The following is a 26722-nucleotide window of genomic DNA, read 5'->3' on the forward strand; positions in this document are numbered from 1 at the left end:
ACCCGCACACTCATCTGCTCCAAAGAGCCAAGGCTCTTCATCTGGTCAAACTCTGTGCATTTCCATGTCTGTTGACCTTGTCTCCTCTCCACCCATCACAGGGCACACCGGCAGTAGCAGACATGCTGTACAAGGGGACCATAGCCCGTTTGGTCTCCGAGGACAGTCCCAGCCGAGCCGAGAGGGAGCGAGACGAGGCCATGTCAAAGGGCCATGTGGTCTATGAGGGCATCAGCGGACACATTCTCACATACGACCGTAAGTATGGACACTAGGGCTGTAATGATATTGATTCCACAGGTAATGATTGTAAAACTGGGGGGTAAATGTGTCCTGCAAACACTCGCAGACATGACAGATCAGATTCACACACACACACACACACACACACACACACACACACACACACACACACACACACACACACACACACACACACGATAGAGTTTTGGTATGGAATATACCATAATATAATAATTAGGCATGCATCGCTTTGCCTAAAACACTGAATTATAAGGACGGCAATTGGAAAAAGCCTATGCCGGCTCCCATGCATTTGTTGATTTTTTCAAATTATATTGTTATTATGCTTAAATTATCGCTTAGGCTAAAAGGCTGAATCCCAGGGATAAAGTAGGCTATGTACATATAACTACAGGCATTAATAAAGTTCGACAGACATTAGTTTACCACGTAAAATGATATAGCCTACATTTTACAAACAAGCTTGATTGACATTTGTAACTACTGTAGGTCAATACAAAAACTGCTACGAGGATAAAACCAGAAAGGCACTAAGGCTTATAATCCGTTGACACGCACAGGCACACACGCACGCACGCACGCACGCACGCACGCACTCACGCTTACAGATGTGAATTGGGAAACCCATAAATTTGAGCGTTTGTGGTCTATTTGTTTAACCAAAGGAGAGAGAAGACACTCAAAATGTCACCTTAGGGGTAATCCAATAAATTAACTGGTAGCATGATCCAGTGTGCGTACTTTGCTTTTCTATTTTTGGTTTGTTTTTAACCACACTCCTGGCGTAGTTTAGCTGCGCGCTGTAGCCATCTTTATCTTCATAAAAAATTGGTGCAATTGTGTAGCCTACATTTAGTTACAATTTGTTTTGTTATTTCTACATCTGTGTCCTGATAATGTTCGGTTTCAAATGGTTTATTCATGGAAAGGGTGTCGCTACCAAAACAGTTAAGTTTGTTATTCTCTCGTCACAACCTTCTTGTAGCCTATGACTATAAGTTAATGCTGATCATAAAAGTAATGCTTGCTATATGCAATCTTCATAAGAATCTAAATTGGTTGAAAAAGAATGAAGGCAACGTGCATGTGCTACTGGTTCAGCCCACATGACATAGAATTTTCCTAATAAGGCATGTGATCCAAAATGAGTTTGACACCCCTGAATCAGTTCTGATTTATTCTGCCAAAATACACACAGCATTGTGTGGTTTGTCTGTCCAACTTACTTCATCAGTGCAACCCCTTTCTTTCCCTCAGTGTCAACTTTGATCCCTTTAGTTGTTGTAGGGGTATTTTATTCTACATTTGCACGTCATACAGTACTGAAATTCATGCCCGGCATTTACCCATCTTATGGCAACTATTTTAAATACTGCCCTGTGTCTTGCACACGGACACTTTGGCACATGGACTGGGCAAGCCGAAGGTTGAATTGGTGACCTTCAGAGTACTCTACCCACTCAGCCTTGTAAGCGGTGGCTACCATCCAGGCATCAGTCGGGGAAAGAACGTACCTTGGGCCAGTCCCAAGCAGCATGAATGATGGCTGTCACAATGTTTTCCCTGTTGATTGGGGCTGAGGCGAATACTATATGTATATGGGCTCTAATGCCTGAGAGTGATTTGCCAGTTATTTCCCGTCCGGCCGGACCATTTGCTGCATGTCAGTTCTATACCCTCGCTCCAGGCTTCCTATCTTTCTCCACTGTGAAAAATATGTGGGTTGTTTAATCAGAGTAAACTGTTAACTCTTAAGCAAAATACAAATATTTACCCAGCAACACGATGTTACAGTGAGCTAATGAGCACGTGGTTACAACATGCCATGCTAACATTTTCTAAATTTGTCCTATTCGATTATAGTAATTGAATTTATAGTGTCTGTAATGTAAAATGGAACACTGTAACCGAATTTACAGAGTTGCATTGCTAAACAAAAGGCTTTTTATGTTATTAATAACATGACATGTTATCTACTATGGAATCATTAATATAGCTCCAGCAATCAATCTGTGGCAAAAATAAATCTGTAATAAAATTCTTATATTTTAGTGATTTGATGCACTGATCAGTTGGCACTTTTAATTTCATTGTACATGTTACAATGACAATAAAGATATATCAACTATATTTTGGTTGCTACTACATACTACAGTATGTGAACTGAACTGTAATTATAAAAGAATTGTGTTATCTGTGTACAAAAATAATTATAACAATAATAATCATATCGATCGTAGACCCGATCGCACATTTTGTGAGATCAGCAAATATTAATACATTCTATTATTGCCTTCACCAGGCTGGGAGGTGAAGACTATGTTGTTGGGCCTAACTCTAGGTCATTCTTTGGATATTGAGTTTGACACAACCCCCAGGCCTTGCCCATTTCCACCTACATTTTCCGCTATTTAGCTTTTTTCTACTACTTTTCATATTCCATTACGATTTTGTACGACTTTTCGTATTCCATTAAATTAGCTTAAAAATTAGCTTAAATCACAAATTGAGGGGTCTCTAAAATGTATTATTTGAATCGTTTCCATGGAAACCTTTTACTGGCTGGTGATTTGAGATTAAGCCATTTGAATAAACACACTTGGGCCAAAGAGTACACTTCCTGCCTGGACTCTGGTCCTAACTCTCCTGTCCATTCCGTAACCAGGTTCGGCCTCTCAAAACCCTAAAGACGAGGGTCGTGGTCCCGGGCAGTCGGAACTCATAGGACTGAAGCGTCCCTATGACGTCATGGAGGGCGGCATTTCCAGAGGTCTGCCTATGAGGGACACACTGTCTGCAGCCAACTGTGAGGGTAAGCCACAACCCTTAGTTAAAACTCATTCTAGGCCAAATACGTTTTTTACTTCTTTTAACAAATAGCTATCCAGGCCAAAGACGTCTTTAACGTCTTTTTATATTATAACTCTTTCTAAAAAAGCCTGTGCTGAACTATTTCTACTGCCATTTAGCTATGTATGCTTCATTGCCACAATATACAGTAGCCAGGGGATATAATCTTAGTTATACAGTAGTAATAATAATCTTAGTTATACAGTAGCCAGGGGATATAATCTTCTTTCATTCTTTATTAAATCGCATTCAACTCTTTCACTTTTTTTCTACTTCTCATTTAATTCCTCCTGCCCCTATCTCAGGTCTGATTGGCCGAGCCATGCCCCATGAGAGGGACAGTCCACACCACACACCTTTCAAGGATACTCACCACATCCGTGGTTCCATTTCACAAGGTAAAATGACTCCTTATATCCAACATTTACTGTGTGTGTGTGTGTGTGTGTGTGTGTGTGTGTGTGTGTGTGTGTGTGTGTGTGTGTGTGTGTGTGTGTGTGTGTGTGTGTGCGTGTGCGTGCTTGTACGCCTGTGCGTGTGCGTGCACGTCACAGATGCCACCTGGGTCACTCACAGTTGATTTCCAAGTGTGTGTGTGTGTGTTCTAAATTTGAGTGTTTTCTTTCATTTTAGGTGCAGGAGAACCTCTTTGTAAAACACACGGCAATCTCTTCTCTGCGTCATGTTTCACTCTCTTCCATTCCAGGTATACCTCGCCACCTGGACCACCAGGACGGTTACATGAGGAGGGAGGCCAAGCAGATGAAGAGAGAGCCCTCCCCTCCGCGCGGGCCTGGCTCGCTGGCTGACCCCATGAAGGGGCGTGAGGCTATAGTGCCCACTGTGAAGGAAGCAGGACGCTCCATCCACCTGATTCCCAGGGAGGAGCTCCGACAACCCGCCAAGGAGGGCATCATAACACAGGTTCAATTAAATTTGCCTTTATTGTCTCTGAGGTTAGCATGCATCAAAAGTGTGCTGGAGCTGTATTAAAGAATGCACTCATTTGACTGTTTGGTAAATAAGACTTTTGATGTTCTTAATAACCGTTGTGTGAAGAATATAGGTAGATGTTTGACTGCTGTGTTCAAGTGCTGCATTTAGCACATGGTGCTACGGTGATACACAGCTAGCTAGTATCCACTAAACATAACCACCAGTGTACTAAAGCACTACATTAGCTTTGCTACCTATTCCTTGCCAAACTGTAAACATTCCTTGGCTCACAATCTCACACAACAAAAAATCACACACGTGTGAACTGAGTGGTGCAATTCCCCCCCCCCCCCCCCCCCTCTCTCTCTCTCTCTCTCTCTCTCTCTCTCTCTCTCATTAGAGACACAGCACTACCCCTCTCTCTGTTTCTGGCGCCCCCTACTGATATAAATAAGTCACATACTCGTGCTCATTTACACAGGTACACAGGTACCTACACAGGTACACAGGTACACGGACATTGCTGGTTGTAGGAGTGGTTGCACCACTCAAAAAACTCCCATACAGAAATACAACAATGTGCAAACACAGCAGCAAGATGTGTGTACTGCTGCGATAAAAGAAGTTTAGCCAATGGAATACAACCACCCTAAGTACTACTACCTGTTTACATGACCTACAAAATGTGAAGCTTTTGTCTTTTGTATACTATTTAAATTGTCCCAAAAGGCCTGCAAAAGATTAGTGCTATTTGCTTTATATCCTATAAACACAATGTGACATAGCTCTCTTTACACAATGCTTTACCCCCTCCAACTGTACTACCGGTATATACTTTCCCCATTTTCAACTGTTTTATTATATGTGACAAAATTTGAGGGGCTGCCATTGGATTTTTTTTAATTTGAATTTTTTCATGTATATGAAAGCAGGGAATCATAGCTTCAAATTGACATATTGGTTGTTTGACCCACCAGTTTTGGAGATATAATGTCTATATATAATGTCTTGCAGAAAACAGCGAGTTGAGAAAACTCTTGATAGGTTCACTTCTGTGGTCTCTAACATTACACCTAGCTACATGTTTAAGCATTTATTTCATATTTACATGTCGATTTCAGCTCTGACACTTATTTCAGACATGCTCTAGTATGTGAAGAGTTTGCCTGTGCTATTAACTCATTTAGATTTTATTTTTTTTAAAGCTGGAGTTTGCGCGATGGCAGGCTCTCAGTCAAATCTGGTCACATATTTTGACACTTGCTTTGGCATGTTTTCTGATGCCAATAAAGCTCCTTTGAATTTAATTGACTCACTATAGTTTAGTTAAACAAGGAATGTTTACAGAGTTTGGTGAAAGTTATAATTGATTTAAATAGTAACATTACTGACTTTCATGCTCGATCCCATTTTAGGGCACTCCTATGAAGCAGGAACCGTGTAGTTCAGGGAAGCGCCACGATGTTCGCTCCATCATCGCCAGCTCACCTCGTTCCTACCACGGTCTGCCCACTCACATGGACATGCGACCCGAGAGGGGCCGATACGAGGAACCTCCCAAAGGCCGGCCCAGCGCCGTGGTCAGCACGGCCAGCTCTATGGCCCGCTCCTCTCCCATCACCATGGGGTCCGAGCAGGGAAGCAAGTCCCACCACAGCCCTGTAGGATACGAGGACAAAGGCTCCCACAGGGCTCCGCAGGGCTACCCTGGGCCCTCTCACCGAGGGTCGCCCATCTCCAGGGAAGCAAGCCAACGGCAGCATGAAGGTAGGTCAAAAGTGTTATTCATTTAAATACAGCCCCCATTAATCTATTTATTATGATCCTGAGTGCATCCTTGTATAGTGGTTGACTATAGCTCTAGGCAGTGCCTTTTTATTTATAAAGGGCAGACCGTGTGAACATACCCTTCTTTAGATGGGATATTATATTATTAATAATTTTCTATCCTCTGAAGTCAAGGTTTTTATTTTTCCCTCCAGGTTCCAGTAAGAATCCACCTCAAGAGCGCAAGGCCACTCCTACGCCCAGGGAGATGAATGCCACCAAGTCCCCCCTCCAAGGCGTGGCAGAGCAGCAGGCCCTGGCGTCCTATCTGGGGATTCCGGACGTGTATCGTGGACAGATCCCCCTGGCCTTTGACCCTTCAGCCCTTCCTCGCGGCATCGCCATTGATCCAGGTACAATTACATGGACTAATCATTATACATGGCCATCCTTGCCATTTAAAGAGCAACTAAACACTAACAACACTTTTCTTTGGTTACAATTATATATAGGGCCACTTGATAATACAAATTATGTATTGCAATCAGCTCTGTTCATTTGAAAGTCACGACTATTTTCAAACATTTGTGAAAAATCGTAGATTTAGAAAGCATTTGTAGAATCTTAATGGATGTGTTATGTGTCCACACACAGCAGCCTACTACTTGTAGAATCTTAATGGATGTGTTATGTGTCCACACACAGCAGCCTACTACTTGTAGAATCTTAATGGATGTGTTATTTGTCCACACACAACAGCCTACTACTTGTAGAATCTTAATGGATGTGTTATTTGTCCACACACAGCAGCCTACTACTTGTAGAATCTTAATGGATGTGTTATTTGTCCACACACAGCAGCCTACTACTTGTAGAATCTTAATGGATGTGTTATTTGTCCACACACAGCAGCCTACTACTTGTAGAATCTTAATGGATGTGTTATTTGTCCACACACAGCAGCCTACTACTTGTAGAATCTTAATGGATGTGTTATTTGTCCACACACAGCAGCCTACTACTTGTAGAATCATAACGGATGTGTTATTTGTCCACACACAACAGCCTACTACTTGTAGAATCTTAATGGATGTGTTATTTGTCCACACACAGCAGCCTACTACTTGCCTCGCCACCTGGCCCCCAACCCGGCCTACCCTCACCCGTACCCCTACCTGATCCGAGGCTTCCCTGACACGGCGGCCCTGGAGAACCGCCAGACGCTGCTTAACGACTACATCACGTCCCAGCAGATGCACCAGTGGCCTGCAGCCGCCGCCATGGCTGCCCAGCGCTCTGACCTGTTGAGGGGCCTGTCTCCTCGAGACCAGCCTCTCCAGCTGCCCTACAACGCAGCCCCCCGCGGTGAGCGTCTGTCCGTTCATAAAATACTACTGGCTACTTTGCACATATGGTACATGTACTTGTATCTAGGACTTTGCGGTTATGGCTAAAGCCTCCTGACTGTATTCATTTAGACATTGTGATTGAGATTATTAATGCACATTAGTTTGGCAATTTGGGGAACCAGATTATTTTCACTCCAATCTATTACAGTATATTAGCATATTATTTACTCTATTTCCAGCTCCAGCAGGTGTGATGAATTTGATTAATTAATATTTGATATTCCAGATACACCAGCAGTCTGCGATGAACATTTATGGAACCTCAGAATCTGTCTGTATGGTTATACATGATTAATGGCGTAGTCCTATATATATACAGTACATGCACTAGGAGTCTAGGACTAGGTTATTTGCCTGTCCCTTCCTCCCCAAAGTGCCCCCCCGCCTGTCCTACATTGGCCAGCAGCTAGAGACCCATAGACGTTACCCTCCTCTTCCTTCTCCTCCCCAGGGATCATCGATCTGTCTCAGGTGCCACATTTACCTGTCCTGGTCCCTCCTTCTTCAGGGGCATCCACTAACCCAATGGAACGCATCACCTACATCCCCGGCGGGACCGCCCCCTTCCCTGGCAGGCCTTACACCACCTCCCCCATCTCTCCTGGTATGGTCCACTCCTGTCATTTTCCCCCCGTCCCCCCTTGCAGATTCATGAAATGTAATCTTACGTCTTATCTCATTATTACTGACATGATAATTTTGCAGCTCAGTTTTTAGTTTTAGTTTTTTTTATATAACACATATCACACATCTAAATACTCATCATCACATCTAAAAGTCGCTATATATTTTTTTTTAATTGTTCTTGCAGTTGGGTCCTCCCACATGAACAAGATGCAGGGCACACCCTTGTCTGCTGAGCGTGAGCGTGAAAGAGATCGCGAGCGGGACAGAGAGAGAGAGAGAGACCGCGAGAGAGACAGAGACCGCGAGAGGGAGAGGGAGAGGGAGCGAGAGCGCGACCGGGAGAGAGACCGCGAGAGGGAACGGGAGAGGGAGAGAGACCGGGACAGAGAGAGGGAGCGAGACAACAGAGAGAAGGGCGGCTCTCATGGAAATGTGGAGCATGCCCCCATTTGGAGACCAGGTGCAGATCTGATTTCTCTCTCAAATGTTGCTTCCCAAGTTTGGAATAGCGAATCATTTTGTATGACTCTCGCTTCATGCATGTGTGGTAAATGGTGTATGCATGTATTCATTTTTGTGTGTACATAATCTATGTCTCCAGGCACAGAGCACAGCCAAGGGGGCAGCAGCAGCAGTGGTGGCAGATCCTCTTCCCATGGCTACGGTCACCAGCACTCCCCAGTGTCCCCTCGCACTCAGGACAGTGTGCAGCAGAGGCCCAGTGTCCTGCACAACACCGGCAGCAAGAGTCTCTCTAGTGAACACTCTGGCTCCTCTGTGCTCAGGTCAGAACAAACATTGACAAGCAGAGGGCTTATTTGTTATTTCTTAAAAGCTCAAACTGTTAGAAAAACTAACTTTTAGCCCCACCAAATCAAAGGAGAACAAGATTCAACTCAAATAGAAATATGCATACAAATATAAAACTAAAATGTATTTGCAGACAAAATACAGCAAACTTTGTAAAATAGACATAAATTTTGACTTATGGTGGCATATATCATGTTTTTGTTTCCCCTTCTACAACGCAATAACTGTGTAGATGGGTAGATGAAAAGATAACAATCGCTGTCACTTCATAATGGGTGTATCAGGACAAAGTCTAATGCCCATGTTCATCACAATGATGAATTATGCTGATCAAAGCAAGAATATGTCTCTGACTTGTCCTAACATGTAGTTGTATGGACCATACTTCTTAGTAGGATAAATGCATTTGTATGCATCTTCCTGTATGCAATGTTAGCAATAAGAAGAAAATACTTTTATAAAAAAAGGGGAGCCATATCATTGGAAGTAAGCCAATGGGATTAATCTGAAACTGAAACAAATTGAGCACTTAAAACTTAAACATTGCGAGGTAGTTACTATAGCTGCTAAATTAAGAAATATGGCCCAGTGTAACACTCAGCCATCTGGCAACAAGCACCTACTGTAAGACACTCTTCAGATTCCACCCCCACTGACAAGAACACCCAGACAAAGTCATTAAGTGGCTAATTGAGTTGTAGTGTTGCTATGTTTGGGATTGGGTCTAATTGTCATAGAACTGGTTGTTTTGTGATCTCCATGTTAACCGGTAGAGTTTTGTTGCATTTGTTCCTCTCAGGTCTATGCCCTCAGGGTCAAACCGCTACCCAGGATACCCCGGTCACCTCCAGAGGACCGGCGTTCCCCCTGAAAGCTACCAGTCTGGCATGGACTCTGGCGGAGCCAAAGAGCTTAGCCGAGACAGTGGCAAGAACAGGGGAGGTCTGCCCAAACACCTCCAGGACCAGCAACATGGCCCCTCCAGTAAATGTGACCCCAACAAGCTGTCCAGCCCTAGCCCCGTGGGGGGGATGTACCCGGGGTCCTATCCCCCTACCTCAGGTCGACCCCCACACCACCTGCCGCCGCAGTCGGATAACCCACCTGGCCGTGGAGACAGTGGCACACCTAGTAGGGAAAAGACTCAAAACAAACCGGTGTCCGTGCAGGAACAAGAGCTCCGCGCACTCGGTAAGACCACCATGACTGCGGCCAACTTCATAAACGCGATTATCATGCGTCAAATTTCTTGTGAAACGGGGATGCCAGAGACGGGCTCGCTTGTTGCCAGCAGCGCCACTGATGGTAAGACGCTCTGGATCCCAGGGGTCCCCCCCTCATCACCCAGACCCTCCCCCGTCCGTCCGTCTGTGGCCTATTGCACGCTGTGGTGGTTGGCATTATCAAATCAGTCCAATTCATTTATATATACATTTTTTTTTCAATGCCATACTATTTTGCTTTTTTCTTGTTTTCTTATATTCTTTTAAAGAGCTATATTTTTTTGCCCCCACTTAAAGACCACCCAGGGTGTCCTCTCTGGAAAACCAAACATTTACCATGTCCAAATTGGATCTGAGATCACTTTCTGAGAGCCAGATTGAATCAGATTGTCAAAGCTATAGGTTTAATTTAATTTCATGTTATTTTGGCAGCTGACACAGCTTATTGGGTTAAGTGATTTTCCACAAAGAAGAGAGTAAGAGACAGATCCTAGGTGTCCTTTAAGGTGTAATTCTGACGGTCAAACTGGAGGGAACTTCAGCCAGATTATTATTTTGTATTTGTTTTGCTGCTTATTTTTCTTTTCTTTTCTCAGGGTGTGACCAAACTTTACATGTGGTACCCCCCCTCCCCCCCTCTCCTTTGTGCAGCTACCCATTAGTGACATTTTGCATATTACTTAAAAAAGGCGTACAGGTTATTGTTCCGCATTGATTCAAATCCACAGGCTTTTATCTCCCACATTAAGTGAAGGATTTTCAAGTTATACACATTTTGATCAAAGTGAGCAAGGATCAATATTCTCTGGGGTTAACCAATCAGGGCGCAGCACGCATGCAGACACACACACGCACGCATGCAGACACACACACACACACACACACACACACGCACGCATGCAGACACACAAACACACAGCAATAAGGCACTTTTCATCCACTACTGCAATGCGAAATTAGGAGTTTGTTTGAAATATGCGGTAGGTAATTCTCCACTGTGGTGATATGTAGTAGGGATGTATCCATCCATCCAGGGAGAGTGGGGGGTGGGGTGGGGGGGGGGGTCCTATAACTTCTGGCCCCCAAAATCTGCATGTCCTTGTTGCTCTACACACTCTAATTTATGCTGATTTGTTATATTTATTTTTCCTCCACGCGCCAAACGCTCCACACATCTCTCTCAATCCTCTGAGTCGTTTTTTTGCCATCAGTAGGAATATGTTGTCTTGTTTTTGTTGTGTTCCGCTTGTAATGCTCTGTGGCCACATCAGTATCTATTACATGCCTATTGGGCAAGTGACTGCATGCCAAGCTCTAATGAGTGTTGTGGTATAACATAGATATATATATATATTATTAGCCAACATGTAGCATGCTTCATTTGATTTGATTATAGGATTTGTTTGAGACATGACATGATGTAGTAACACACGACAACACAACTCTGTAAATTAGCATGGTTTTTTAAACATGCAGTCTACAGGCCAAAATAAAAGGATATGCAAGAACATTTAAAGCTGTCGTTGAAATGGACCAGAGTGAGACTGTAGTGAGATTTTAAAACCAAAAACACATAGCTGGTGGGGAAATGGCATGGGGGAACATGAAGAAGCAAAAATGCTTTAGCAAAAAATGAGTGCGCCAACACTTGAAAATACAGAAAAAGTTGAAAATACATTGTTTTCGTTGAGTAACATTAGACATACTGTATTGCATGACACTTTTTCACCAAAGCATACAATACATAAGGTACCATGTGAAGAAAGAACCCTTAAATAGGAGGCTCACAGTGCTCTTAAAAGCCCAGTTGTTGAACACCTACAACATGAGATCTGACTACAGTAGTGCAATATCTTACGGCTAAGGTTGACCTACTCCATTTCAACTGCTTTAATGCTGCATTCATTTCATGATGTTGTGTCACATACAGTAGGATACTTTTTCCTGAAACAGTGCTTTTGTTTTTTCGTTGCTCTAGCTCCCTGTATTAGAGAATATGGTTTTCTGTGCCTGCCAGGTCTTCTCTTTTGGGACATTGAGGCAAAAGCAGTCAAAGTCTTTGATCCCTTTGCTGTCAAAGCTAGCCTTGTTAGTCTGTTAGAAAAAATGAAGCCTATTCTTAGAGCAAGCGTGCACTCTATAAATAAGCCATTACAGATATTGTATGAAGCACGGTGTTAATTCCAACTCTGTGTTGGTAGTAGTTTTGAAGGAAAGATATTGAGACGTTGAAGTCACTTAATGTTTAAAGGGAACGCAATACCTTGAAGTCCTGGTTCTATAGATGCATGTTTAAAGTAATATGCAAGCTGTCATTAAGTCATAGAGCTCTCTCATTGTCTTATCTCAAGCTGCTACATCAAACTAACATTTTGCTCTCCCTTATCTTTCCTTATATTGTGTGTGTGTGTGTGTGTGTGTGTGTGTGTGTGTGTGTGTGTGTGTGTGTGTGTGTGTGTGTGTGTGTGTGTGTGTGTGTGTGTGTGTGTGTGTGTGTGTGTGTGTGCGCGCGCGCGTGCGTTTGTTTGCGTGCGTGCGCACTTGGTCGTTTGCATGACCACAGCCCAACAAAAGATGGTTTCCATGGAGCAGCACGGTCTCTATCGCCCGCCGTCTGAGGAGAGGCTCTCCCCAGGACAACAGCCCCCGTCCCCCCATGTCAAAGGCAACCAGAGGGTGGTCACCCTGGCCCAGCACATTAATGTAAGGGCACACAAACGCTTGGTTAATACAAAAAGAAGTTATGCGTAATATTTAGGGAATACTGTAAATACATGTAGAAAATGTATGCATACATTAATGGCTTGCAATGATTCCTCTTTAATACATTGCCCCTTAGGATTGTTTGTTATGGCCCAGTGTCTTCAGACCACAGGTGTGGAACCACCGCTTCAATACCTAAAAAGAAAAGGGAAAAAATGTTTTAAAGGGAACTTTGCTGGTATTTATGACAACTCTTCCCACTGCATTCTGCGTTGAAAGCTAGCGCTAGAAGGTCGATGCCAGCCTACATGGGAGTAACTGAAACACGTCATCTTATGTAGGCTGGCAGTGATTTTCCAGCAAAAGCTCTTTACGCACTGATCTCATCAGATGTTGTCCTCCTCGGAACAGAATGATAGGATTCACATTAACCCATTTAGACCTGAGGCCAATTTTGAAAAGGCCTTCTAAAACCTGAGGCCGTTTTATAAAAGACACCCTAAAACCTGAGGCCGTTTATAAAAGACACCCTAAAACCTGAGGCCGTTTATAAAAGACACCCTAAAACCTGAGGCCGTTTATAAAAGACACCCTAAAACCTGAGGCCGTTTTATAAAAGACACCCTAAAACCTGAGGCCGTTTATAAAAGACACCCTAAAACCTGAGGCCGTTTATAAAAGACACCCTAAAACCTGAGGCCGTTTAAAAAGACACCCTAAAACCTGAGGCCGTTTATAAAAGACACCCTAAAACCTGAGGCCGTTTTATAAAAGACACCCTAAAACCTGAGGCCGTTTTATAAAAGACACCCTAAAACCTGAGGCCGTTTTATAAAAGACACCCTAAAACCTGAGGCCGTTTTATAAAAGACACCCTAAAACCTGAGGCCGTTTTATAAAAGACACCCTAAAACCTGAGGCCGTTTATAAAAGACACCCTAAAACCTGAGGCCGTTTAAAAAAGACACCCTAAAACCTGAGGTCTTTTTTATAAAAGACACTAAAACCTGAGGCCGTTTTATAAAAGACACCCTAAACCCTGAGGTCTTTCTGAGAAACTTTACTGGATTTCGGATTTTCAGATTAAATTCTGAAAATCCGGAATCCAGTAAAGTACCGGAAAAGACTACAAGGAGACGTGCACGCATTCCCTAAAAGACTACAAAACTACAAGGAGACGTGCACGTATTCCCTAAAAGACTACAAATCTACAAGGAGATGTGCACGCATTCCCTAAAGAACTACAAAACTACAAGGGGACGTGCACATGGCGCACAGCTTCAGAGATAAAGTACCGCTGCTGCAGCAGTCGGTCTTAAGGGGAAAGTAACGTGGCCGGCACAACCGGTCTATTAAATAATTTCATGAACCAATATTTAGAAGAACAATTCTAGGGTAGGTACCCTCAAAAAAAACATGCAGTAATCCTGGTCTCTAAACTGCCTCCCCCTGCGCCTGATGGAGGGGAAAGGAACTGGTTTGAATAACGTGTTCCTTCCACGCGCTACGTCCAACCAGGGAAACTCCCCCCTGTCAGGTGCACAGGAGTTCAAGTCCGTTGCTCTCCCCAGGTTGGCGGAGGGTGTGTAGAGCCCAGGATCACATTAGATAATTGACACAGGGGTGAAAAATGGGTTACAAAATCGTGGGATAAAAAAAAAAGAAAAAACAATTCTGGCTGCCTGTATTATTATTATTTTTTTTAATCGTCATTATATCTTTGTGGCTTTCACACTATGACTAAACGATTGATCGCCGACTAGGAATCACACTGCAAGAGTTCACCAAGACACAATCCAGACCCGATACATTTGTTTTTTATTCCAATTCACGTAGGTGCAGGATCCGTAATACATGCGCGAGTCTCTCTCTCCCTCTTTCTCTCTCTCTCTGTGCACAAACACAGGAAATACACAGGGCGAAAGAGCGAGACAAGTACGTCAAGACTCTAAATCTTGATTTGCATTAAATAATCATCTGTCTCTCTGCGTCTCCCTCTCTATGTGCACACACACACTCACACACACACACACACACACACACAGCGCACATTGTCCAAATGTTTGCACTGCGGCGTAGATTCCCTCGCGGTTTTATCAACATTATTCAAGTGAGATGCGTTGGTTTTATAGACTATTTAACAGCAACATTAGGCTAATATATCTACCAATATTTATGACACCTGGATTTACCTATGGAATAAGTAGCCAAGTAGGCTATGACACCTGAATCTACCCACGGAACAATGTATTATCATCTATTGATACAGACTTTCTGTCTGTGAGCACAACTGTCCTGTGCTCTCATTGGCTGTAATATGGACATTCCCGGTGTGCGGTCGCAACTAGTTTTATGAAAAACACCCTAGGAAATTAATTAGAAATGAATTATCCTTTTAATTGGTGTTTCTCTTACAGTACATTTAAATTAGCGTTTCCTACAAACACACTGCATTTGGTCGTTGTGCCATTACATGTGTTACAAATCTAAACCTACTGTAATGGCCATATCATCAAATTCAATAAACGTAACTCAATATATGCAGAGAATGTAGAAAGGAGGACCGTGCAGAAAAATAAATAAATATATGTTTCTTCTGTGTGTCCAACAGGAGGTGATTACCAAGGACTACACAAGGAGCCAGCAGCAGCAGAGCTACCATAGCTCCCCCGTCCTGGACCTCACCCGTCCACCCAGCGCCCCTCAGCCCGCACCCTCCTCTCAGGAGTCAGCCCAGGGCCCCCGATACACGCCCGATGGCCCTGGAGGGGAGCGTCTCAGAGACCGGTAAGGGACCCTTCTGTCACACTTGAGTGTGTCGTGTCGACGCATGAGTTCTGGGGGTGCAGGAATACTGTTACAGTTGGTGAAGCCCTGCATGTGACGAAACATTGTTTGGTTAATAAGAAAATACACGAGAGCAGCTTACCTGTATAGTTTGGGGTCCGGCATCTTGTTTAAAGAAACTGTGGGGATGTGCATATCCTACGGTTCCTACCCCTTTTTACAGATGCAGTAATATGTTGTATTTGTTGTATAAAATATGTTGTATTTTCAGGAAGCTCTGGCTTTGGCCGCGGCACTAAAAGTGCAAGCATTGAACAAGCTCATGTTTTTGTTGAATGGTGAACGGAACGTATCTATTTGCAACTAATGTGCGTAATAAGCTTCATTAACTCCCATGAGAGTTGACGGTTATTGTTGCAAGCTGGTGAATGAAGACACTGTTTCTCAATACCAAGGGTGCATCTGAATAGTCCATTGGTATCTAAATTGAATTTATGAAGGTAATTAAGTGAGTGAAATGACCCGGAAGTGTGTAGGCAGCAACCACGGTGAGAGCCAAATTATTTAAATACTAGGGAAAGATGCTTCATTACTTCCTTTCTTATCTGCTTAGCATAGGGTACACTCGACCATCCTTTACAAAAGGAAAAGTGATTTAATCGGGGGGGTCCAAAAAATCTAACTGCGTGCAGCACATGAAGAATAAACCTGATGATTCAGATCATTAGGAAATTGAAACGTTTCGATTTTTGGGCAGGTTGGCCACAAACTGTGGGACATCAGCTGCTCATTGCTCTAATCAGCTGTGTGTTTCAGTCAAAACAGCTTGACATGTAAAAAAAAAAGTTAAAACTCATGCATGCAGCACACCTATAATGACAGGGAAAATCTCACAGCAGTGACTCTTGGTTACTACTGTAACTGACACAGTACAGGACTTCACCACAGGGTGGAGACAAATTTTATGTTTTTGAACCGCTGCATAATTTGGCTCAAATGTGTCTACTGTACAGTATACCTCTTACTAAATCTGTTTTTAAAATGTCTGAACTTTCAAGTGTCTTATATATTAGATAAGCCATATGTGTTTTGTTTTCCACAGGTCTCCACCTCAGCCCAAGTCGTCTCCTGTCAGTTTATCTAATGACGCTATTGAGCCAGTGTCACCAGCTGGCGCGATCTCTGAACCAGAGATGCAAGGAGGCGCGTCCTACCCCAATGACCAGGGAGAGCAAGGGTAAGCAAATGGAGCTTTTAAGGGCGGAATGTTGCTATTAGTTGGTGATTCTAATAAAGATGGCAGTGGAGTAAGAGGTAGATGTTCTTGGTTCGATCCCATCTCCTCCTGGCATGCAATGTCCTTGAGGCATACATTGATAATACTGTAGTACACTTCTTAGAAAACTAGAAAGGTCATTTTAGGTCGGTATTTGTAAATCATTCTTTTCAACTGGTCAAATCCTGCTCAATAGTTGAAAATAATTAGATTAACAGGTGTGTGTGACCTTCTACTTGATCCAGCTCCCGCTCGCCGCCAAACACCTCCCAGCCACCAGCATTCTTCAGCAAGTTGACAGAGAGCACCTCGGCCATCCTCAACTCCAAGAAGCAGGAGATGATTAAGAAGATGACCGTAGTGGGAAGTGAGGGTGACTTCAGTAAGTCTGAGCGACTACTACAGCCCCCTTGATATATCAGTCTGGCCGAGATATATATATATATATATATATATATATATAGGCCAGGCTGATACATCAGCCATTATTTGATTATTATTATTATTATTATTATTATTATTTTACTACATCAAATTATCAGCAATTATGTAGTCGATGTGTCTAATGTGTATAATAACTCATAAATACTTGTGGTGCTTTATAACAATAATCATAACACATAAAGCATCCTATAATGATGTATACGGTCAAGTATTGTAACACTTCTTAATTGATGGACACTCACAGACTTTCTTTAGGCAAGGATAAGTGCATTATAATTATCATAGTTGTAATTGCGAACTCAGTGAGCCCTAACTATGGAAGCCAGGCAGAACATGTCTGTGTGTCATGGTGTGACACCACCTGCCACCAGAGGGCACAGTTACTATGGAAGCCAGGCAGAACAGCGCAGTTAGCTGTCTAACGTGTCACAGTTAGCTGTGTGTATGTGTGTGTGTCTGTGTCAGACTTCCACAACAGCGCTTCATTGTCTAACTACACACACACACATAGCTGTCACGCTGCACTCACACAACAGCACTTTGTGCTGAGCCTCCTCGTGGTGGCCCTGTTTTCACTCATTTTACAGTACCACACACTTCTCAATAATTCGTAATTTATTCTAATTGTTGTTATTGCAATTTACGAGCTGCGTTCGCTTCCCGTGTTTGCGCGTCTTACTTGTAAGTAATGGATAATTGTCGGTGGTCTAGGACTCTCGAAGTTTGGAATCGGCATCAGACCCAAACATCTGGCACGTCTAACCCACACCTTCAACATCAATACTATAACCTCATGATGTGATTAAACGAAGGGAATCGAATGGGCTCTCACATAAAATCATCTTCACACTTTCAGATGCTGGTCAGCCTGGAACAGAGATCTTCAATATGCCGGCATCTACCACCGCAGGTAAGCTGCAGACATTTTATTAACTATCAACTGAGACACTAGCTATAGTAGCTAGGGGAAGAATACTGTCTTTCGTGATGCATCCTAAAACCTGACTGTTTTCAGCATGAGTGCTAGGGTCCCCCCCCACACTTTCCGCCTCTGGAGACTCCTACCCTACATAATGTCCACTGATAAACGCTGTGTCAGCACTAAATCAATGGCTGTTCTGTCACTGTGGTTGTGCTGACTGGTTCTTATTCAGAGCGGAGCCTGGCTATAATATATCACAGTACAATCCTCTCACTCAGTCACTCGCAAGCTTAGGGGACACAAAATAAGTGTCATCATGACACGAATGAGAAAATACACAAAATAAGTATATTTTGTGTATTTTCTCATTCGTGTCATGATGACGTCCTTCCAGGGACTGCAGATGTAAATTGGCTCGTTACTATTTCTGATGTGATCAATAACCAATAAAAAAAAGTGACGCAAGAGTGTGGTCTAGCCAACACCAACTCGGCAACTCTGAATCGCTGCCCACACTCTCCTATCCTAGACGCTGAAGAAGGCATGACCAAAAAAGAAAAAAAAAAAGGATTTCATCGACCCCGTTTGATATCATTAAAAAGGACCTAATGATGTGTATACACTTCCAAGGCCCCCCACGGCTTTATTATAGCACAAAAGGTGTTAACTCCCCGTTCCCCCCTTCCAGGACCTGTGAGCATCCGCAGCCATCCGGCTCCAGAGACCTCCGGGAACAACATTGGCCTGGAGGCCATCATAAGAAAAGCTCTGATGGGGACGTATGACGACCAGGCTGAAGAGCGCCCGCCCTCCAGCGTGCCTGCTGCTATGCCCGTAGTTGACGGACGTGCAGAGGAGTCCTACGCACAGCAAGGTCAGAGATCCCCTAAATACTGTCCATGTAGTTATCATCAAATTCAAACATTCATCACGGTCGTCTTTTCTATAATATAGAAAAGACGACCGTCATGAATGTTTGAATTTTTTATTTCGACGTCAGGCCTAAATGGGTTAACTATTATACTATATAGTCTCCTGGAAGAATGGTTTCAGGACAATGTATAATAGTTAACCCATTTAGGCCTGACGTCGAAATAAAGAAAATATATATATATATTTTTTAAACATATGTTTATTGATTTTTTTTACAGTACAAAGAAGTATTTTCAAAACAATTTACATATATTTTTTCCCCCCCACATCCCCATGGCAGCACAAATACAACAAAATATTATCACGAAATGTTTTGACAACTATACATACAGAACAAAAATAAATAAATAATGACAAAACGAAAAATTAAACGAAAATAAAACACATTACATACATCACAGTTCCCTACCCCCACCCCACAGCTGACTACCCCAATTAACCACTATACATCCAAAGCCTCTTCAATATCACCTCGCTTAATCAAGTCCAAGAACTTCTCCCATATCTTATAGAATACCGCAGGTTTCTTCCTAATTACATATGTTAGTTTCTCATGTGCCAAACTGGTTGTTCCTCAGCCAAAAGCCGATCGTAGGGGCATTGACATTCTTCCAACATAGCGCAATTGAGCGTCTGGCCTGTAACAGGCAAAGGTCGGTCATCATTTTTTCATTACTATTTAGTGTACAATTTAATGGATAAATACTGAGTATACATAATTTAGGACAAAGAGGAACTGGACCTGATGTAATCTGAGAGACATAATGGACCACAGACCTCCAGAATGTTTTAATCTCCTCACATTCCCATAAGCAGTGGAACAGTGTACCTTTATGTTCCCCACATTTATAACAACGGTCCGATCCGCAGCGGGGGGACATTCGCTGCGATGCGAAAAAGCGATGGTCCGACATGCGCTGCTCCCGTGCTTGCGGTTAGGGTTAGGTTAGGATTGAGGTATGCTGTCGGAAAAAATACCTGCACCCAAATTTATTGACTTTCTCTGGGGTTATGTAAATTCTCATTATCCAATTATACTGAATTAGTCTTAATCTAGTATTGATAGTTTGTGTTTGTGCCTTGGAACATATCAAACCCCAATCAATTTCTGAGATTTCCACTTGAAGATCCTGTGTCCATTTTTGTCTTATTTTCTCCGAGTCATCTTTATGAAACCCTTCTAGTATACCATACATTTGTGAGACCAACCCCTTTCCTAAACAATCCTGTTTGGAAAACCTCTCAAGCACGGTTAAAGGAGGTTGTTTTGTATTTTTGACACAGTTTCTGATTTGCAAGTATTTAAAGTATTTTGCAAGTGGTTTTGCGGTACCTCACATCTCCTCCTCAGCCTCTCAAAAGACATTAAATTGCCATTCTCGTATAGATCCACCACTTTTTGTAAGCCTTTATTGAACCATCATTTAAATCCCAGATCCCTTCTAGATGGAATAAAATGTTCATTTCCCCAAATCGGTGCAAAGCAGGACAGCTCTGGGGTGTTTCCCATGAATTTATGGATTTCAAACCATATATTTATAGTATTGATGACAAAAGGGTTAGACACACTTTTCCTTAGGTTTTTAACTGGAGCTGAGTATAGCAAGGAATCCAGAGATAGATCTCTTGCGGATAGGAGTTCAATTTGGACCCAGGATGGCTTAACATTTCCAGTAAACCAAAATATTGAAGCGCGTAGTTGAGCCGCCCAATAGTACCACTGCAAATTTGGGAACTGTAAGCCTCCTCTATCATATGGCAAATATAAAAGAGAGAGTCTAAGCCTGGGCTTTCTATTATTCCAAATAAAATTAGTAAAAAGCTTTTTTATTCTATTGAAAAAATTTAGTGGTGGAGCCAATGGAATTGACTGGAAAAGATATAGGAATTTTGGAAGTACATTCATTTTAATTGTATTTATTCGTCCTATTATGGAGAGAGGTAAAGATGACCATCTAGTGATATCTTCCGACACCTTATTTAGCATAGGCTCATAATTAGTTGAGCTGAGTTGTTTTATCATTGGCGTAATTTTAACCCCGAGATAAACAAAGCCATCTACAGCATTTGCAAACGGATGGGGTACTTTTGGATTTCTTCTCTCCTGTTCATTCAGAAACATAATATATGACTTATTTTTATTCACCTTGAACCCAGAGAAGCTACCGTACAGACTAATCAGTTCTAAGAGAGATGGAATCCGAAATAAAATATTTAAATATTATTTGCACCGTGTCCTGAAACCATTCTTCCAGGAGACTATATAGTATAATAGTTAACCCATTTAGGCCTGACGTCGAAATAAAAAAAACTTTCGCTCTGAAAGAATACATGTATATATCCAAAGATTTGTGCCGCATTTTTTAAGATTCTTCAAAAATTGCAGACCTACAAGCTCGTAGCGCTATGAGCTTCTGCTATTTTTCAATAGCTGAAGCATTAATGCTTAGTTAAAACACCAAAAGGGGTTCCCGCCCAAAATTGATTAACTATTGGATCCGTGCAACTTTGCATTGCTAAAATCTAGCGACATGTTTTGTGCTTGCGTGCAGCCGTTCACTTCCTTGTTTACGATCTGAAAACCTCGCCGTTCTCTCTAAATCTACGGTTTTGATCAGAACGGCGATGTTCTGTCCTAATTTCTGACTTAACCAAGCATCTCGTTTGGAATATTAACCCTTCTAAAGAGAGATCAGACTAGGTAGCGTGGTCTAGTAATGGAACATTATACCTCCCAGTTCTGGGGGGAAATGAACGGCAGGGCTTTTCAGAGTAAAATCTGCCTCATCTGCTGGGCACTCAAGCGCCTTTATTTTTTAAAATTCCATCGCAACTAAAAGTGTTAATGGGTCAACGGTGTGTGTAAGACGTGTTGCTCACTGTGTGTCCAGGCGGAGGGAAGAGCTCAAAGAGTAGTGGACGCTCTAATGGGAGGAAGACCAAGTCTCCTGGACCGGGCTTATCGGGCGGGGAGAGACCCTCATCTGTGTCATCCGTTCACTCGGAGGGAGACTGCAACAGACGTACGCCACTCACCAACCGTGTGTGGGAGGACCGGCCCTCTTCTACAGGTAAAGCTTCCTTTCACAATGGTAATGTTCCACTTGGGTTTGAGAACCACTGGTCTAGAGTTATTTCCACTGTGGGAAAATCCCGTAGCAATGAAATACCACAAGTGGGAGTTACTGTACCAATTGTGCTGGTCAGATATTATCATCGCTGTCGATGAACCCTTGTACAGTATGTGCAAAACTGTTGCTATTCAGGAAATGGTGGGGGAAAAGAACCTGTGGATGTAGTTATTTAGTCACAAGCTCTTGTTAATACTTTTCAACGGTTAGATATTCATAAAACCCACAAACAGACTTAACCACCTTCACTTTCAATTGTTTAAAAATACTAGCCCTTACCCGTTGTGAGATATTTGCCCCCTTGTGGCCGTGGGGGGTACTGCGCCCGGGCGCATTGCCCATCGTGTGGTGATGTAAAAACAATATCTGTACAGTAAATATGACAGTTGCGTCTGTAAAAAGTAGCCTAGCCGGTTTCTGGGAGCGTGCAGGTTTTTTTTGGCCTGGAGAGATGTGTGCTAATAGTGTGGCTCGCTCGGTCGGAGATAGACCACAGACGGATAAACGGGGGTAAACGTTCACTAATAAATTGATTATTAATCATGTGTCAAATGGGAAAAAGGGCTCCGTTAAGACCTCCATATAATTATGGTCCATGCCTGTGTGAAAAGTGGGAGTGATTCGTGCAGTTAATGATGAGATAACGCGCTGTCAGTGACATTCAGATATTCAGACAGACAGACATTCGCTGAATTATAGTATGATATATATAGTGGAAATAAGAGATCTACAAGCTCACAATGCTAATTTTGCTATTTTTGCACGACATTCTTTACGTTAAAAAAAATAACTATGCCAAAATATGGAGATGCAAGGTTTCTGCCCAAGAATAACAATATGTTTGTAAAAGAATGACATTAGAATCTTAATAAAACAGGAACCATACTAGGAAATAATAGGAAAGGTTGGTTGCGATTTAATTGTGAACTAAATTTTATTTTCATTCTTTGTTGCTTGCATTAAATATCCACACTTCAATAGCAGCACTGACTAGTAATGCAGGAAGTAAAATTGTGCTCTTTTTCCTCTTATACAGGCCCCACCCCTTTCCCGTGTAACCCGCTGACAATGCGGTTCCCCAGCGGAATGGGGTCTGCCCCGTCCCCTTCCTCTGGCCAAGCCGGGGCCCAGGGGCCAGCCCAGGGTCAAGGTCAAGGGGCCGGGCTGGGACAGGGACAGGGTCGACCCCCCTGGGAGGAGGAGAAACCGCTGCTCTGCTCTCAGTACGAGACGCTGTCTGACAGCGAGTGACCTTCTAGCACCTTCTAGAACTGTCAACTACATCCACACTGCTGCAGACCCACGCACACACACAACTCACACACACACAAACACAAATCATACAGTACATGCATCATTCCACTATACATTTCCGTTCCTTTTCATTGAGCGAAGGATCGCAAACATCTGGCCCTCTCCCGTGTCACACAACTGAGAACCCAGACACAGTGATGTGCTGGAACACTGCTGCTCAGTGTGTGTGTGTGTGTGTGTGTGTGGTGTGTGTGTGTGTGTGTGTGTGTGTGTGTGTGTGTGTGTGTGTGTGTGTGTGTGTGTGTGTGTGTGTGTGTGTACACACACGCATGTGTCTGTGTGAGCACGCACAAGACGTGTGTGCGTATGTTTGTGCTTCTGTGGTTATGCACTCACTCCAGGACTACTCTAAAGGACAAATCACTCTGTTTTCTTTTCTTTGCGTTTTTTTTTTTTTTACTTTACTCTTTGGTTTCCCTCTTACTGGCCTTATGAATACGGACAAATTGACCCACAGCTTATGGGATTCACTGTTCTAGTTTCCTTTGACTCTGTTGACGCTGTGATCAGTCTGCGGTGATCTGGTCTCCTCAGTGGCTTTCTCAGGGCGGAGTGGTGGACAGACTGGACACCATGTCTGGGCTCGCTTGTTCCCCCTGAGCTCAATGAATGCCCCGACCACAGAGCGTCACCCTCACAGACCTCAACACCACTTGCATTATTATGTCCTCTGTTGTACTCACCCACTTGAACCCCAGCATCCCTCTTCTGGGGGTGTGCGTCCGGCAAGAATAGCAGATCTACAAAATCTATTTTCCTGCGAAGATATTTAGTTTAGCCCCTTGGGAATCAACTAAGTATATGGCCCATGAGAATATGGTCAACCAAGTATTGGGCCCATGAGAACACAGTCAACTAGGTGTAGGGTTAAAGTGGTTACAAGGACCTCTCAAAGCACCTGGTGGTCAAAGCTTGGTCAGCAAAGCACAGTCGAGTACAGCGAACTCCAGGTACAGACGGCCTGTGCACTTCTACCACTACAAGACTACATAATGATGGATGGAATCACATGTCGTTTTCCTTCCTTCCGTTTTCTGACTTTTTTCCTTTCTCCCTTGATTTAAAAAAAAAAAAGAATGAAAGAAAGAAAAAAAAAGTCAATCCTGTCCTGTGTTTTAACAAGTGAGCTGAGAACCTTTTTAGTACATTTTTAATGGTGAATTTTTTCGATGGTGTCAGTTGTCGTCTCTTATCTGCAATGGATTCTTATCTTATGAGGGGAGGGAGGGGAGGGGTCATGTGGGGAGGGTCAACGTCATTGGTTTACAGGGTATACATGCTGTTCATTGCTGACGTCATCGTATGTTGAGATGGGTTCTCAGAGGAAGGCGAAGGCATGCTGTCTCCAAGGCATCCACAAACAGAGAGGGTAGGTGGGTCTGGTGGATGGCACTGAGACATGTGACACTTTCTCACGGTTTTATTTTTTATATTAACCATGTCTGTTGTTTGTTGAGAACGTTTTTCTTTTATTTTTTTATGTTAAGCACTTAGTCGTCAAATCTGTTCACAATGGCATTCTTTATAAATCTGTGTTTCGCGGGAATGAATGGACTCGAGCAAGAGCATAGAGATCTCTTGCTATGGGGATGAGCTCCCTCTTTGAACACCTGTCTCTTTGGATTATTATTTTTTAAGTCTCGCCACCTGTATATCCTTTTAATTGCTCCCGCACTCAAGCGACAATCACAGTTGGCGAATAATGGCGATGTGGCCGCTTTGAGCTGGAGGATAACAACCCTTAAAGCTGCTTCAGAGGCTACCTCCCCCTCCCTCCCCCGACCCAAACAGCCAGAGTTGGGAGTTTGCTTACATTTAGAGAGGTGAATAAAAAGCCATCTTTCTATGAACCCTTGGTCCATGGCGGGGTCCGCCATAAGACCGCCACGCCGAATTCCCGTCTCGGAGCTGTTGTGACCTGTTTGACCTCTGACCTTTTGTTGTCTAGAAGAGCAGCTGGGGCTTGCCTAGGCAGATTTTGTACAGTTATGAGGTATTTCTAGTGTTAAGTGCCATTTATTTTACATATACAGTACTGAAGTTACCAAGTGACGCACAATTTTATTTTTGTCCTTTTTTGTTGTTCCCCTACACCAGGGACTCCACACACACAGAAATTTGAGAACTTAAGAGCTAGTTAAATGTCCTTTTTACAATTTTCATGCCCCTCCCCCCCCAAACCCCAAAATATCTATCACACCCTTATAACTTTTAATCAACACAGTTCCATGGGTTTGTGAAACCCATATGAACATCTGCACCAATATAAAATATCTCCACTACAAGGCGTATGATGGAGTGCACGCCCTTGTGTTTTCATTGTAGGAGAAGAAAAAGCCAGGTTGGTAGTTGTATGTTAAAGTTTTCTGTTCTGATGTACAGTACGGTTTTACCTGCAGTATTTTAAAAGCCACCTCTCTGTAATGTATGGGAATGTTGTTAGCTTGTGATTGTATGCCAACCAGGCAGGGCACAATCTGTTTTTCATGACTTGTGCTTTGAAGATCGAGGGGGGTGCAGTGAATTGTCCTGTTTTAGGGGCTTAGAGAACCTAACCTCTCGAACTACAGTTCTGTATGTCACAGTGGAGACTTGTGGGTCAGAAATAAATGTGACCATCGTAGACTACCTCCTCTTCCCCCCCTCTTGACCCTAGCTGTCATCGATGAAGTGCCCACAATGTAATTTTGGCAGACTGCTCATCATCAGCCATGTTTTAGGTCCAAACTAAAAATGTAGAGTGTGTTTGTAACTCAAACGTTCCATCGTACTGGTCCCTCTGCTATAATATGAAATGGTCATAGAACAGTGTGACAGAGAAGCCATATTCGGACGTGTTCCCTAATCAACTGACAAGAAACTTAAATGAGTTGTTTTTAAAACTAACTGAAATGTCACTGAACAATCACACTGTTTCCTGATTTCTGTTCTCATCGCTTGTTTTGATTTTAGTCATTTCTCTATTGGTAACAGTTTAGTTTGCAATCAACATTTTTTTATATTGAAAAACAACTGAAAATAAATTGATAGCCGATACATTTCCTGGACTGTCTGAGGGTGGGTGGGGTTGGTGATACATTACAACAATGTTAAACCATATTGTGCATAATGATTTTTTTTTATTATTATAACCCACTGTATAATAGCAAGGATTGTATATAGAACTGAAGAGATGTACATATTTATGTGGCTTGCTTCAAGGTTGGTATTTACAGAAAAACTATTCACACTGTTAAATTCTACATGCCCACCAGCAAGCTTTGTGGATAGCAGTGTAAAAATGAAAAATAAAAAAAGACACTGCCTTAATGTTTAAATAAAAAGCT

General features: G+C 42.9%; 1 protein-coding gene across 21 annotated transcripts in view; it reads left to right on the forward strand.

The window, feature by feature from the left end:
- The window catches only part of ncor2 (nuclear receptor corepressor 2), a 146825-nt gene extending 120393 nt beyond the window's left edge, over positions 1-26432 (forward strand). For 15 of the 21 annotated variants that reach the window (XM_080766289.1, XM_080766306.1, XM_080766309.1 and 12 more), the window contains 19 exons: positions 102-258; positions 2930-3076; positions 3420-3512; positions 3821-4038; positions 5466-5817; positions 6033-6230; positions 6931-7182; positions 7678-7830; positions 8038-8313; positions 8455-8638; positions 9463-9968; positions 12450-12589; positions 15201-15376; positions 16479-16613; positions 16898-17034; positions 17953-18006; positions 18707-18892; positions 21843-22022; positions 23119-26432. In XM_080766289.1, coding sequence (XP_080622415.1) covers positions 102-258; positions 2930-3076; positions 3420-3512; positions 3821-4038; positions 5466-5817; positions 6033-6230; positions 6931-7182; positions 7678-7830; positions 8038-8313; positions 8455-8638; positions 9463-9968; positions 12450-12589; positions 15201-15376; positions 16479-16613; positions 16898-17034; positions 17953-18006; positions 18707-18892; positions 21843-22022; positions 23119-23333 — 3759 coding nt within the window. In that variant the 3' untranslated portion in view covers positions 23334-26432. The remainder of the gene's footprint in view (positions 1-101; positions 259-2929; positions 3077-3419; positions 3513-3820; positions 4039-5465; positions 5818-6032; positions 6231-6930; positions 7183-7677; positions 7831-8037; positions 8314-8454; positions 8639-9462; positions 9969-12449; positions 12590-15200; positions 15377-16478; positions 16614-16897; positions 17035-17952; positions 18007-18706; positions 18893-21842; positions 22023-23118) is intronic. The other 6 variants (XM_080766292.1, XM_080766295.1, XM_080766302.1 and 3 more) reach the window with 1 other exon arrangement.
- Positions 26433-26722: the final 290 nt, after the last annotated feature.

Source organism: Protomyctophum bolini (genome assembly GCF_963924005.1).
Source record: "Protomyctophum bolini genome assembly, chromosome: 6".
In the NCBI taxonomy this organism is placed as follows: domain Eukaryota; kingdom Metazoa; phylum Chordata; class Actinopteri; order Myctophiformes; family Myctophidae; genus Protomyctophum; species Protomyctophum bolini.